The 15466-nt window shown below is 38.0% G+C and overlaps 1 protein-coding gene across 1 annotated transcript; it reads left to right on the forward strand.

The window, feature by feature from the left end:
- Nucleotides 1-1184: 1184 nt before the first annotated feature.
- Nucleotides 1185-14548, forward strand: LOC308668550 (coagulation factor X-like; the record flags this gene model as incomplete). Its single annotated transcript, XM_081328555.1, has 8 exons — nucleotides 1185-1278; nucleotides 1699-1859; nucleotides 3340-3364; nucleotides 3731-3844; nucleotides 8251-8385; nucleotides 10911-11200; nucleotides 12489-12606; nucleotides 13986-14548. 8 exons carry the CDS (start codon nucleotides 1185-1187, stop codon nucleotides 14546-14548), a joined length of 1500 nt encoding a protein of 499 aa, XP_081184681.1.
- Nucleotides 14549-15466: the final 918 nt, after the last annotated feature.

Genomic DNA, 15466 nt, shown 5'->3' on the forward strand with positions numbered 1-15466 from the left:
TGAGGATTATAAAAAAAAAGAGGCCACAAGCAAAGAAAAAGAATCTGTTTAACTTTAAAATGATTAGGCTGCAGTGGGGGAGGGTTTTTTTGCCATAGTATCCTAAAACCAGAACTTCCATGTCAATATTTGCAATAGTTTAATCATCAACATATAATTTTCAGTAGCTTTTCTTTCCTAGCTTTTGTAGCTGTTCTGCACTTTTCCCTTCCTAATCAGGTAAGAGAACACAACATTTCTAATTTGCTGCAACAAATCAGAGACTGTTTCCTTTAAAGCTGCCTGGTTTTTTCTTTATTTTCTTACTTTAACATGTACCTGATTTCCTGAGCAACAAAGTTTCTGTTATTGGATGCCAATTGTTGTTTGATGAAATGAGCATAATCAACGGCTGTGAAAACAAAATGAAATACCATCTGTTCCTATAGGGTGCTTCAGTTAAAACGTTAGTTTTAACAGGAGATTAAAAGGAAGTGGGCCTTATCTGCTTGCACTACTATTCTTCAGATGTTTCTTCACTTGCACACATTGAATATATAGCCATTGCTAGTGCATCAGATCAGTGATAAAAACAGATACTTCTAACTTCCTCAACATGCTAATTTTTCCTTTAAGAGCAAAATATCTGAGTTATTATTCCAGTACATTTAATTCTGGTTTTAGGCACTATCCAAATGGCCACAAAATAAATTTGGCTTCCATTCTCTTTGTTTCTAGATCATAGCCTTCACAACTATTCCCCATACAGGATATACATAATTCTTATTGTCTAGTTCGCTCTTTCTTATCTCAGTACTTGAGGGATATTTTGTTTAGTCTTGTTTCCTATGTATAGGTGACTGTCTCCAAATCAGTATATTCTACTATTCACTTTCGATATACAATGGCTAGAATTTTCTTGGGGCCAACCTTGATTTTCCTAATCTGCTGCTTCATCATCTTTTCACATTCGTTATCAGGTACCTATTATTCATTACCAACAATCACAATATGGATCATGTATTAACAACCATAGTTAATATTTAAACCCATATGTTTCTGATTGTTACTTTAAGAACAATGCTATTTTAATTTCATAAGTGTTGTTTTGAGATGAAATTTGAAGATGAAACACAGTCACATGTTTTTAAATATATTTCATTTATGGATCTCTCCTCCCGCCCCCATATTTAAGCCCAGGAGAAATGTCCAAACATGTCCCCCAGTTTAGCCCTTCAGTAAAGCATATATTATACATGTATATGCAGTATGTTCAGTGTGAATATACATATATAAAAGGTAAAGGTAAAGGTTCCCCCGCACATGCGTGCTAGTCGTTTCCGACTCTAGGGGCCGGTGCTCATCTCCGTTTCAAAGCCGAAGAGCCAGCGCTTGTCCAAGGACGTCTCCGTGGTCATGTGGCCGGCATGACTAGATGCCAAAGGCACACGGAACGCTGTTACCTTCCCACCGTAGTGGCCCCTATTTTTCTACTTGCACTTTTACATGCTTTCGAACTGCTAGGTTGGCTGGGACGAGTAACAGGCGCTCACTCTGCTACGCGGCACTCGGGATTCGACCCGCCAAACTGCCGACCTTCTGATCGACAAGCTCAGCGTCCTAACCCACTGAGCCACCGCGTCCCTTGTTACATATATATATATTACCCTAAATTGAAGAAATTGGAATTCTTAGTGATATATTACACTTTACCTACAGTATTTGTGAAAAAAGAGAAGGCAAACCGGGTTCTGAGGATTCAGAAACGTGCTAACACTTTCTTGGAGGAGATTCTCCCAGGAAATTTGGAGAGAGAATGCAGAGAGGAACAGTGTTCATTTGAGGAGGCAAGAGAGATTTTCAAGTCAAGGGAGAAAACGGTGAGCAATGGAATTGTAGGGACATCTGACTATTTCATGCAAGTGTAAGAGGCAAGTGTGTCTAATCGAAACATCCCATAGAAACTGCTGATTCCTGAAAATAACCACATTCATGGAAACTACTGTTTTGTTTGCTTTATTGTTATTGTTGTTTGTGCTTTCAAGTCACTGTTGACACCTGGTAACTGCCTGGACAAGTCCTTTTAGTTTTCTTGGCAAGAGTTTTTCAGAAATGGTTTGCCATTGCCTGCTCCCTAGGGCTGAGAGAAAGTGACTGGCCTAAAGTCATCCAGATGGTGCTGTGATAAGGCAGAACTAGAACTCACAGGCTCTTAGTTTCCAGCATGGTGCCTTAACTACTATACCAAACTGGTTCTCGGATACCACTGTAGCTATTGTTAAAACATTTAAAATTAGCAATAATTTGGTACATTAAAATCAATAAATACAAGAATTACACATACAATGTTTGTCTGCTACTCAGATTCACTGGTTTGAGAAGGGCAGTTATACAAACTGAATAAATAAGTAAAATACAAGAGCAATCTTTTGACTTTCAGTGGCTGGAATAAATATTTCTATTTCTTTAAACAGTCAGCAAAAAATCCTCACGTATTTAAAATGGAGTTGTATACATACTTCTCCAGCTGAAATCATGATTTCTTGTGATTCATCCTTCACCTCCTACAGGTCTTACAGGATGTCACACTAAAGAGGTATGGGAATATTTTGGATGTGTTTCTTATAGCCCAAACCCTCTTTGAACAGATCAGTTGTGTTACATAACAAGGAAATGATGAGGCAAAGCATTAACACAACAGAGTATAATAATCTATATTAGTCTGGATTAGCTTCAAGGTTGTGGAAACTATATTATTTTTTAACAGAAGGGTGGTTCAAAAGTCTTAACCTAAGAAAAATATTCTGCAATTTGCTTCAAATGCTAAATCTAAACAGTGCTGAGACTAATCTTGCTATGCTTAATTACACTCGTTTTTTTTAGTTTCAGTGACATAATTGAGGGCTGAAGGAGAATCATTTCAACCAGATACCTCCTGCAGATACAGGGACACTTAACAGCATTAATAAATAAATAATAAATTAATAGCAGCTAGTAAGTAGAGTCTTACTTTGGAGCAAACTACTGTTTAAGTTACTACAGGTTCTTTCTGTAATACAATCAACAAAGGACTGCTCAGTCTTTAAAAAAAAATCCAGGCCTTTTAGAGCTTTTAGTTTTATAATCTGGTATATATATAATTGAGAAATGGGTGCCATATGTATTTGTATATTCATGATGCAAATCCTCATAATCTATGCAAATCAGTGAGGCAGATCCACCTTCTGTTCAAAACTTTTCTATAGAACCAGGTTGATTTTAAATCATACGTGTCTTAATTATTTATGTTGAATTGTTTAAATTAATTTATAAGGGTGCTTTGGCCTAATCACCTGTTTTTATTTTTCATTTATTTTGCAGATGGAGTTTTGGTTTGATTACAAAGGTAAAACTTTTGCTCATAGTCTGTGTATTCTGCGCAAATAATTGTTATAAACACCTATGCTAACATTTGAAATCTATTGAAGATTTTGCTTTTGTTCTAGCAAGAATTTTATTTACTTGATATAATTATTTTAATGTATTATTCATATAATGAACTGTTATAGTTTTCCTCCATTGTCCACTAATCTATTGTATTCTCATTTTATTGACATTATTATTTTTGTTGTTATTATTTAAATATTTTAGATTATGTAGTGTGTTATTGAAACTGAAGTGAGTAACAAATTACTTTAATGCATAAATAAGAACTTACTTCAAATATTTACCTGGATTTGATTTCTATCATCAAATCTCTTTTTCCAAACAGATTCCAACCCCTGTAAAGAAAATACATGTAAAAATGGTGGAATATGTAAAGTCAGACACTACACATATTCCTGTACGTGTCCCCCAAGGTATGGAGGAAATCAGTGTGAAATAGGTGAGTGGAGAATAACATTAGCCTACCTACTGTTGTTGTAACATTTTGTGGAAGCTTTCCTAAACTGGTGACACTTTGTTGGCCAAAAGTCATACTAGCATGGTGAATAAAAGGGTAGCTTAGAGAGGACGTATGTCAGGAAAAGCTGTCATGTAGTTGGAATCAGAGAACCAAAATAATAGCCTGGTCCCTGATTTGTCAAAGGATTTGCTTCAAACTTAAGAGCCTTGGTGGAGCAGTGGGCTAATGCCTCCTTAAGTAACACCAGCTGCCTGCAATTAGTGCAGGTTCGTATCCCACCAGGCTCAAGGTTGACTCAGCCTTCCATCCTTCCGAGGTAGGTAAAATGAGGACCTAGATTGTTGGGGGCAATAAGCTGACTTTGTAAAAATGCCGCTGGGGGGGGGCGAAAGCCCTAATAAGCAGGTGTATACATAGAATGAAGGCTATTGCTAAGCACATTGATTTGTGCTTTAGATTGTAAGCCGCCCTGAGTCTTCGGAGAAGGGCGGGATATAAATGGGATTAAAATTAAAAAAATTAAAAATTAAGATGCATCAGTTATTATCAAGGAAGAGGACTAATTTCAGAGGTCTCACCTTGACTTTTGAATGTCTACTATTTGAGCATCATTCTGGCAGAGCAAAAGTTTTGGTCACTGTTGGTGACGAACATTTTAAAACCAGTAACATTTAGGTTAATACATTCCTATTGGCATTTGGGTGTATTTAGAGTTAGGTTTTCTGGTGAATGTTACTTTATGCTTTGCTTTACAGTGTGAGATAAGGATATTGGTGGCTGTAGAATTATCCTGTGGTGCAATTTTTGTTTATGTGTTGTGCTGCAGAGAAGCATCAAAGCTATTACTAAATGGACCAATCTTTATTATTTTGAATAATAATATTCTTTTTTCTTTCTAATGTCTTATCACTCAGAATTTAAACTCAGGTTTAATTCAGTTACCATAACAACTACTTCCTAATTTCTCCTTTTCATTTCCAAATGTGAATTATAATATCTGTTTTCATTCCAACATAAATTTCAAAATTTTTTTTATAAATAACTTAAATATATATATAACTCCATTCTTCCCAAAAATTGCTTGAAGTAGCTGATTAGGTGAAGTGGCTGGGTGTGGGCCCCTCTGTATCCAAAAGTCATCTCTGGCCCTGGATAGGATTGCACTATCACACACAGACCCAGTGGATAACTTAGGGGTCCTCTTGGACCCATAGCTCCTGCTCAAAGAGCAAATGGCAGCCATGGCAAGAACAGCCTTTGGCCAACTCTGCCTTGTGTGCCAGTTATGCCCCTTCCAGGACAGGGTGACCCTCTATACCCTGGTCATCTCCCAATTGGACTATTGCAATATACCCTAAATGGGCCATCTTTGAAAAGTATCCAGAGGTTTCAACTGGTGCAGAATGCAACTGTACAAGTCATACTGGGTGAGCAAAGTAAGTGCACATACAACACAATTGCTCCACAAACTGCACTGGGTGCCAGATTGCTTCCAGGTCCAAGTCAAGGGGTTAGTCATTACCTGTAAAGCACTACATGTCATAGGGCCAGGCTACCTACAGAACTGGCTTTGCCCCCTTGTATCATCCTCTCCCCCTCATTCAGGCAACAAAGTATGCTGCAGACCCCAACAGTTTGCAGGGTCTAGAACAGGGGTAGGCAACCTTGGCTCTTTTATGACTCATGGACTTGGCGAGTTTGACATCTCTGGACTAGAATACCTCCAAGGTCCCTTCCATTTCTGTTATTCTACTCTATTCTACTCTATTCTACTCTACTCTACTCTACTCTACTCTACTCTACTCTACTCTATTCTATTCTACTCTTATCTTTACCTCTACTTTTTTCTGTTGAAGAGTAACTTAAAGTGCTCTCTGTGATTTAACTAACTCAGTATTTTTATTTCCTCCATTATTATTGCATATATTGCATGTAACTATTTAAATTAAAAGTTAAAGTTAAAAGGAATGATAACATTCTTTTTCAAAAATAAAGTTTGCTTCTATTTATTTATTGTGTGATTAATCTATCTCCTCCCAAAGGAGGACAGGCTGAATTCCCTAGTTGCATACCACAGAGTCAGAAGTTACTGCTATAGAAATGTATTTCCTTTATATATATACATGTTGCCCTTATACTTCCACACTTACTACACAGATGGCAGCCTATCTGCCATCTGTGGGAATCCTATCTCACATATGTTGGGATTGGAGAAAAGATCAGGTAGATGCCGCCCCTGGAAAGTAGGTGGTGGTAGCGACTAAGCTGCTATGTTAAGGCAGGTGGTGAAGCAGGGATCAAAAGATGCTGGGAGAGAAGGTGTAAAATTAGAGAGTAAGTCATAACACTAAACAAGACAAAAATTGGCTATTTAAAGGAACCTGGAGAGCCAGTTTGGTCTAGTACTTAAAAGCACTACAGGTGAAACTCAAACAATTAGAATATTGTGTAAAAGTTCATTTATTTCAGTAATGCAACTTAAAAGGGGAAACTAATATATGAGATAGACTCGTTACAGGCAAAGCAAGATAGTTCAAGCCGTGATTTGTCATAATTGTGATGATTATGGTGTACAGCTCATAAAAACCCCAAATCCACAATCTCAGAAAATTAGAATATTACATGCAATCAATAAAACAAGGAGTGTACATAGAACAATATCGGACCTCTGAAAAGTATAAGCATGCATATGTACTCAGTACTTGGTTTGGGCCCCTTTTGCAGCAATTACTGCCTCAATGCGGCGTGGCATGGAAGCTATCAGCCTGTGGCACTGCTGAGGTGTTGTGGAAGACCAGGATGCTTCAATAGCAGCCTTCAGCTCTTCTGCATTGTTCAGTCTCATGTCTCTCATCTTTCTCTTGGCAATGCCCCATAGATTCTCTATGGGGTTCAGGTCAGGCGAGTTTGCTGGCCAATCAAGCACAGTAATCCCACGGTCATTGAACCAGGTTTTGGTGCTTTTGGCAGTGTGGGCAGGTGCCAAGTCCTGCTGGAAAATGAAGTCAGCATCCCCATAAAGCTTGTCTGTGGAAGGAAGCATAAAGTGCTTCAAAATCTCCTGGTAGACTGCTGCGTTGACCCTGGACTTAATGAAGCACAGTGGACCAACACCAGCAGATGACATGGCTCCCCAAATCAACACAGACTGTGGAAACTTCACACTGGACTTCAAGCATCTTGCAGTGTGTGCCTCTCCATTCTACCTCCAGACTCTGGGTCCTTGGTTTCCAAATGAGATGCAAAAGTTGCTCTCATCAGAAAAGAGGATTTTGGACCACTGAGCAACAGACCAGGTCTGTTTTTCTTTAGCCCAGGTAAGACGCTTCTGACATTGCTTGTTGTTCAGGAGCGGCTTGACAAGAGGAATACGACATTTGAAGCCCATGTCCAGGATCCGTCTGTGTGTGGTGGCTCTTGATGCACTGACTCCAGCCTCAGTGTACTCCTTGTGAAAGTCCCCAACACTTTTGAATGGCCTTTTCCTGACAATCCTCTCCAGGCTGCGGTCATCCCTGCTTCTTGTGCACCTTTTTCTTCCACACTTTTCCCTTCCACATAACTTTCTATTAATGTGCTTTGATACAGCACTTTGGGAACATCCAACTTCTTTTGCAATTACCTTTTCAGACTTTCCCTCCTTATGGAGGGTGTCAATGATGGTTTTCTATACAACTGTCAGGTCAGCAGTCTTCCCCATGATTGTGATTCCTACTGAACCAGACTGAGAGACCATTTAAAGGGTCAGGAACCCTTTGCAGGTGTTATGGCTTAATTAGCTGATTAGAGTGGGACACTTTGAGCCTAGAATATTGCACCTTTTCACAATATTCTAATTTTCTGAGATTGTGGATTTGGGGTTTTCATGAGCTGTACTCCATAATCATCACAGTTATGACAAATCACGGCTTGAACTATCTTGCTTTGCATATAATGAGTCTATCTCATATATTAGTTTCCCCTTTTAAGTTGCATTACTGAAATAAATGAACTTTTGCACGATATTCTAATTTTTCAAGTTTCACCTGTAGGCTAGAAACCAGGATATGTGAGTTCTAGTCTTGTCTTAAGTATAATGCCTGCTGAGTGATATTGAGCCACTCACTATCAGTTTTATCCTTAGAGAGACAGCAGTGGCAACCACTGCCAAAAAAACATTGCCAAGAAAACTGCATGGATTGATTCAAAGACACACACACACACACACACACACACACACACACACAGAGGCCCAAGTATAACTTGAAGGTCCCTCTATTAATTTAAAAAATGGTAAATTGTGATTTGGGTTCCCACTAGTGATAGTCTATTATTATAGGATTATGGTCTGTTGGAGAGAGTAAGTAGTAATGACTCAAGGACCTTCATCCCTGTCTCCAATGCAGAGAAATTTGAATGCTGGTACAAAAATGGAAATTGTGAGCAATACTGCCAAGATACCGAACATTCACTTCGTGTGACCTGCTCCTGTGCAGCAGGATATACACTAAATGAAGACGGGAAGAGTTGTACCCCCTCAGGTAATGACTCATTTTACTGGTTTAAAAATGTGGGTTTAGAAACTAAATGTTCCAGCAGCCCTTTTCAATCTGGTTTTCCCTAAATGGGTTTATGTTATGGTTCCAGAATTTCCAACCAGTCAGCATGAAGAGCACTTTAGATGCACAGATCATGAAGTATTATGTTGAAAAAAATTGGACCAAATTTCCTCTTTATATGTAGAATAACACTTGGTCAATGCTTTAAATATTGAATTCATTTTTCCCAGCCCGTCATAAGTAAGCGGTGGCAGCTCAGGATTATCTACTTAAATATATTTAGGGATGTTAGTTAGTTTTATAAGTAATTAGAGGTACAAAGACTGATCAGACACATACATAACATTTTCCTCAACCAATGCAAGCAGGGAGGTTACCGAAATCCGTAATTAGATATTTACCATAATTTAATTTGTTGTTCCTTGATTCCACAAAATTTCCCAATGTAGAAAAGATAGCAAGAGAATTAGTAGGCAAAAGGCAGTTATAAAATTGCAGTTATGGAACAGAACAACACTTGGATGGGTTCATCTTTTGTTTTATAACCTAAAAATATTTGCCTCTGACCAACTGTTTTTCATCCATCTTGTCATGGAATATTGTTACAGTTAAGAAGACAATTAACAGCGGTATCTAGCAATTATTAGATGTTCATATTCTGGCTGGCTATTGGTACTTTGATCCATCAATCATACATTGATTTTTCCTAGTGCTTGACAGGTTACAGGTTTTTATTTATTTATGTATGCAGTATATATTGAGAATTTTATACAAAATAAAAGACAAATCTAAAAAAAGAAAGGAAAAAGGGAAAGAAAGAAAATGAAGTTATGAAATATAATGACTTTCAACCTTCCCTTCAACAGATAATTACAGTCTTATAATCTTCTCTCCTCTTAAATGTTACATCAATTCTTTCACCTCCTCACTTAGTTCACATCTTTTTAAATCCTCAAGCCCATAAATCTTCATATAACTTTTTTTCTTCTTTCAGTGAAACAAATTAGGACACAATGGAAATTAAGTACAGTTACCCACGTTGTCTCCCAAGTGTCCATCTGTATATTATACCTAAAATTAATAGTCCATTTTGTCATGCAGTCTTTAGCTTGTTCTTCGGTTTCAAATTTTAGCAAAAACATTTTTGCTATTGCATGCTCATCCATTAGATATAGCTCAATTTCAAATCCCGTTTTGTGTTTTTCAATTCCAATTGTCTTTTTATCCATATTAAACCTTTCTTTTAACTGAGCATATGAAAACAATTGAAATGTCTTCCAATTGTTCTCTTCACTTCATCTTAAATTCTCCATCTACTTGTTGTAATAACTCTTGCTACATTAGCCATTTCTCCTTATCTGCTATTCTTTTCTATAAACAACTTCTTGTGCTGAATAATTTGAACGAAGCCTGGGCTTATACGAAAAGGTTACATTCCATTTAGTCATGAGTTCTCTCTAGCCCTTGGCTCATGTGTATCCAAAATATCCTTCCAACTCAGTGGCAAAGAATGCCTTTTTCAAACTTTTCAAAATATTCATTACTTTCTAGATAGGCAAAAACCATGTGTTATTCAATGTGCTACATGTGAGGGGAGCCTTGACATTGGTCTGGAAGTTGTAGCTAGTACAAAATTCTACATCTAGATTGACACAGAAAGCCACAGACACACGACACCTGTTCTGAAGTAGAAGCACTGGTTACAAGTTTCCAATCAAGTCAAAATCAAGGTAATTGTTATAACTTATATTGCCCTGTATGACTTATAATTTAGTGCCCACCCTAATAAGTATGCGGCCATCATCAACATTCTAGTGGCAAGGTTTCCCTGAGATGCCTCTTCTGCCAGTGATTTGCTACGTGGTGACATGAAAGCCACAATTCTTGATACAAATCCTCTTGAACTCCCTAGTTAATTACATTTGGCATCGGGCATTGTATGCTTCAGTACTGGTTAAGTCTCTCTATTCATCCAGGACTTTTGCTAATACAGTTTTCAATTTCTGTCCAGGTGATATTACTGTTGGATGTTCACAAACTTTAAAGAGTTTGTAGCTTTTAAATCTATGATTTTAGAAGTCTTATTCATTGTTATTGTAACTATATTAAATTACTTTTAAATTTTAACTAATTCTTCCATATCTTGAGAAAGTAAAAAAAGAATAAAAATATAGTATATAAACAAAAAAGATGAATTACTGTTTAATGCATTTTTTCAATGACTCAGTAACAAAGGAAGCATATAAAATAAGATCATTATTTTTTTTCATATAAACTGCTCTTCATGCAGCTGCTGAGAAATACATTTCTGGTTTAAGGATTTACAGATGATGGGCTGTATTTTCATCTTTTGTCCTTCAAATCTGAAGAATTGCAAAGTCCTAAGATGAGTCTTAGTGCTGTCTTCATTAGCACTAAGTCTTCATATGTCTATTAATGTTTAAGCTAATGAAAACATGCTTAAGCAACTTTCCTTAAACTCAGTGGTTTAATCTCCCTGATTTCAGATCCGTTCCCTTGTGGGCTGATTAAGCGATCCACACGTTCTTATGAGGGAGGAAATATCACGCAAAGCGAAACAAATGCTCATGAAAACATGACCAATTGGAATCAGATGTTAAGTTGGGCTTCCTCAGGATGGTTGAATCTCACAGGAGAAACTGAAGACAACATGGAAAAGCTAGAAGGAAATTTCACAGAAGAGGATTTACTCAGATTGTCAAACATCAACTACACAGATAGGAACCCCAAAATAATTGGGGGATCTTTTTGCCGCCCAGGAGCATGTCCTTGGCAGGTAACACTTCTGCGCTTAAAGCGTTTGATAAAATAACCTCATTTTACATTGTTAGAATTGAAGGGTGAGGTTCCTTATGAAGCAGCAGGGTGCAATCTTTTCAACGGAAGTTAATTCTGAGTGGCAAGCTAGGAGGTAAGTTCCAAAAAGCAAAGAAAGACAGAACACAGATGTTGGAACTCTCAATAGTTCATAATTAACTCCTTCTATGTCATTCAAGATATTTACCAGCATCTTTTGCAGAGACGCGGTGGCTCAGTGGGTTAGGATGCTGAGCTTGTCGTTCAGATGGTCGGCAGTTTGGCGGGTCGAATCCTGAGTGCCGCGTAACAGAGTGAGCACCTGTTACTCGTCCCAGCTTCTGCCAACCTAGCAGTTTGAAAGCACGTAAAAATGCAAGTAGAAAAATAGGGACCACTACGATGGGAAGGTAACAGTGTTCCGTGCACCTTTGGCGTCTAGTCATGCCGGCCACATGACCACGGAGACGTCCTCGGACAAGCGCTGGCTCTTCGGCTTTGAAACGGAGATGAGCACCGGCCCCTAGAGTCAGAAATGACTAGCACGCATGTGCAGGGGAACCTTTACCTTTACCTTTTTGCAGAGATCTAGGCCTCCTTAAGGCTGTGGAGAATTGCATGTAGGCTTGGAGCCTCAGACCATGAACGTCTCCTTTCAACAAGCACAGTGCCAACAGGACCTCTAAAATTTGTCCAAAAAGAGCCTTGGTGGAGCAGTGGGCTAATGCCTCCTTAAGTAACACCAGCTGCCTGCAATTAGTGCAGGTTCGCGTCCCACCAGGCTCAAGGTTGACTCAGCCTTCCATCCTTCCGAGGTAGGTAAAATGAGGACCCAGATTGTTGGGGGCAATTAAGCTGACTTTGTAATAATGCCGCTTGGGGTTTGTGTGAAAGCCCTAATAAGCAGGCATATACATAGAATGAAGGCTACTGCTAAGCTTGTAAGCCGCCCTGAGTCTTCGGAGAAGGGCGGGATATAAATGGAATTAAAATAAATAAAAAATAAATAAATCCTTAAATGATACCTTTGCCTCCCAAGGGAGGACAACTGACTGTTCAGTATATGCTGTCCTTTTGTATAAATATTGGAAAAAGGAAGCTTGCAATACTGTTCTGGGTGTATGAAGAAATGTGTTGCTTCAAATCATTGTATTTTTGTGTATAACGATTAACCTCTGATTCAATACTAAATAATTGAAATGAGAATGTAGGAAATTCATACAGATTTGCAGCTGGGGTTAAAAAACAATTATTTTTTTTCTCCCTAGGTACTGATTCAAAATAATAGAGGTTACGGTTTTTGTGGAGGCAGCTTGATCAGTAGTCAGTGGGTACTTACTGCAGCGCACTGTTTTGATACCATTACCCCACATCAAGTTACAGTGGGTAAGTTGTAGAGAGACACAAACAAAATTACAGTGTTGTAATGCTTGATTTTCCCCACAATGTATTCTAAAAGAAGCAGTAGAGTCTCCTGTCCTGGTATCACATAAATAAATAATAAATGAATGAATTTCTAACCTTAGCAGTTACAGAAGCAAGCAAACGTATACCTCAGTGTTTCTCAGCCTCAACACTTCAACTCCCAGAATTGTTCATCCAGGAAGTCAACACATCTTAAGGCTGAGATTGAGAAACATTGATATATTTTAATTAATTTTATAAAATGATACTGTATCCTGATTATTTACCAGCCTGAGTATATTATGGAGGTGTACTTGATTTGCAGATCACCTGATTTGTTCAGGCCTTTGGAGAGAATTGCTAGTTTAATGCCCTTTTTCTTTCTTTTTGTTCCCCTCTGAGTTTATTTTCATTATTATCAATTTTTTTTGTTTACTTCTGTTTTGATGGTTTTTATATTGTTCTTTCTTTTTAAATGTTTAAGAATTGTAAACTGCCCTGAGTCTCTGGGAGTTGGGCAATGTATACATTTAATAAATTATTATGGTTGGTCACACAATCAGCTAAATATTTTGCCTGGATTATTATGGTTGATCATAGTTGGCCAGAAACTTAGACAGAATTTGATTTTTAATCTACCTAAGAGCCCTTTCCAAGGAATAGAGTTAGGCAGATGTTGTTTTATGGTGAGTTTATTTATTTATTTATGAAAATTTACATGGCTGCCCAAGTCACTCTCAGTGACTTTGGTGTTAAAAGATACCATCACTGGATATAAACTGTTCCAAGTAAAGCTGCCTTTTGCAATTGACTGATGATAATTTTGTTGAGGCTAATGGTTTTCAAGTGGTGCTCCAGATGTTTTGGGATTGTTCCCAAGGCTCCTGTTACTATTGGTACTATCTTTGCCTTCTTTTGCCACAGTCATTCTACTTTTTCAGTTTTCATATATTATTTCACAGAAAACATCTGGCTTGTTCTAGGGCTCATAGTCGAGTAGTAGTATATACTGTATTCTTCCTTTAAAAAAATAGTAAAAAATTGAAAGCACCAGTGGAAGAACAATGATAATGTTATTAATGGAAGACAATGTCATTTCAATTTCCCATAGAGTTCTCTAAACGAGGTAGGGTAGTTGCACAATGACAGCTTCATCTAGAAACCCCCTTGTTTTTGAAGTGCCTGAGGAAAAAAATACTTTACAAGCATTTTTAATGTACAGAATCAGTATTTCTATAACCAATGTGCAGTATTTCTACCTGGATCTAAGGCTATTCTTTTTTCCCCCCTCATTTTCCTTGTTTTCCACTGTCAGCACTGCTTAGTTTTTGTTTGTTTTCACACTTTCATTTGCTTTTCAGGAGATTTTGACAAACATCAGCGAGAACGAGATGAACAAAAAGTGAGAGTACGGCACTATTGGAGACATCCTCAGTATAACTCACAGAACTACAACAATGACATTGCTTTGGTCCAATTGACTAGCGATGTCATTTTTACCCAGAATGTACTTCCCATCTGCCTTCCTCGTCCTAACTTAGCTACTTTGCTGATTGAAGACGTAGCTCATGGAACAGTTAGCGGATGGGGTGCAACTTATGCTAAGGGTAGGTTAACTCGCTTTCTCATGAAAGTTAGGTTGCCCATTGTGAGCATGGAGACCTGTCGGCAGTCAACCAAGAAGCTCATTACGGACAGCATGTTTTGTGCAGGCTATGATGCGGAAGGGCAGGATGCTTGCAAAGGAGATAGCGGTGGACCTTTTGCTGTATCTTATCATAATACTTGGTATCTCTTGGGGATTGTCAGCTGGGGAGAAGGCTGTGCTGAAGTCGGAAAATATGGAGCTTATACTCTAGTACCCAATTATATTTCATGGATAAAGGAAGTAATCGAAACTAATTCTGGAAGTTTTTTTGCATAGCCTGCACTGAAAACCAATCTGTATAAAATATATTTTTTGTGAATTTAGTAGTAGTCAGATCACATTGCAGGTTTGTTTCCTATAGCTGTTCTTAACTGAAGTAAGTAATTAAGTTGCCATTTTTTTTTACAGAAACAATTGTTCTATAAATCTGTATCAGTATCCAATTCAGATTTGAGCATGAGCAATTGGATAGGTAGAAATACTGCTTCAGCATCCACTTCCCAAAGTGATTTTTCAACCCTTGCAAAGGGCTTCAAAGATACTGTCAAAAATAGTGTCAGTGTCCTACCACAAGCTGTGTCTTTCACATGTTTGAACAATATATGGGTTAAAAACAGGTGGACGTGCAGGGTGTTCTACAACTCTGCTTTCATTATTCTGATCCACCCTTGAAATCTTTCCCCTCCTCCTCCCAACCCCCACCCCCACAAAGGCCATGGGGTTGTGTGATCCTGCAGAGTGCAGTAGGCTATGGTGGAAAAGAAAGAGCCAAACATTCAATTCGTGCTCATATGAACATGCATAATTTGATGACTGATCAGACTGACAAGTCATTGTCATGGATTCACAAAATGTTTAAACTATAAAATAGCCAAAGATGAAAAACCTGCAGCTGCACAACTTGCCTTGTTTAGTTAGTTACTCTTGAAGCATACAACTGCAGGTTTTTAATTGACCTGGTTAGTTGTCTCTTGTTATTTTCAGAATGGTGGATACAGGAGCTGCTTCTGTCAATCCATTCCCTGCATCTAAATAATGATCTAAGTCAATGATTGCAACAGTCCAAGGAGTAAAAAGAGATATAAAGCAGCCAGTGAAATTGAGTTAAACAACAAAACCTTAAAAATATATGAATATGGTGTGATTGCTTTTGAAAGTAAGAATTGCAGTGTTTAGGTAAGCACACTATGCTAT

Source organism: Vipera berus (genome assembly GCF_964194415.1).
Source record: "Vipera berus genome assembly, chromosome: 5".
NCBI lineage: Eukaryota > Metazoa > Chordata > Lepidosauria > Squamata > Viperidae > Vipera > Vipera berus.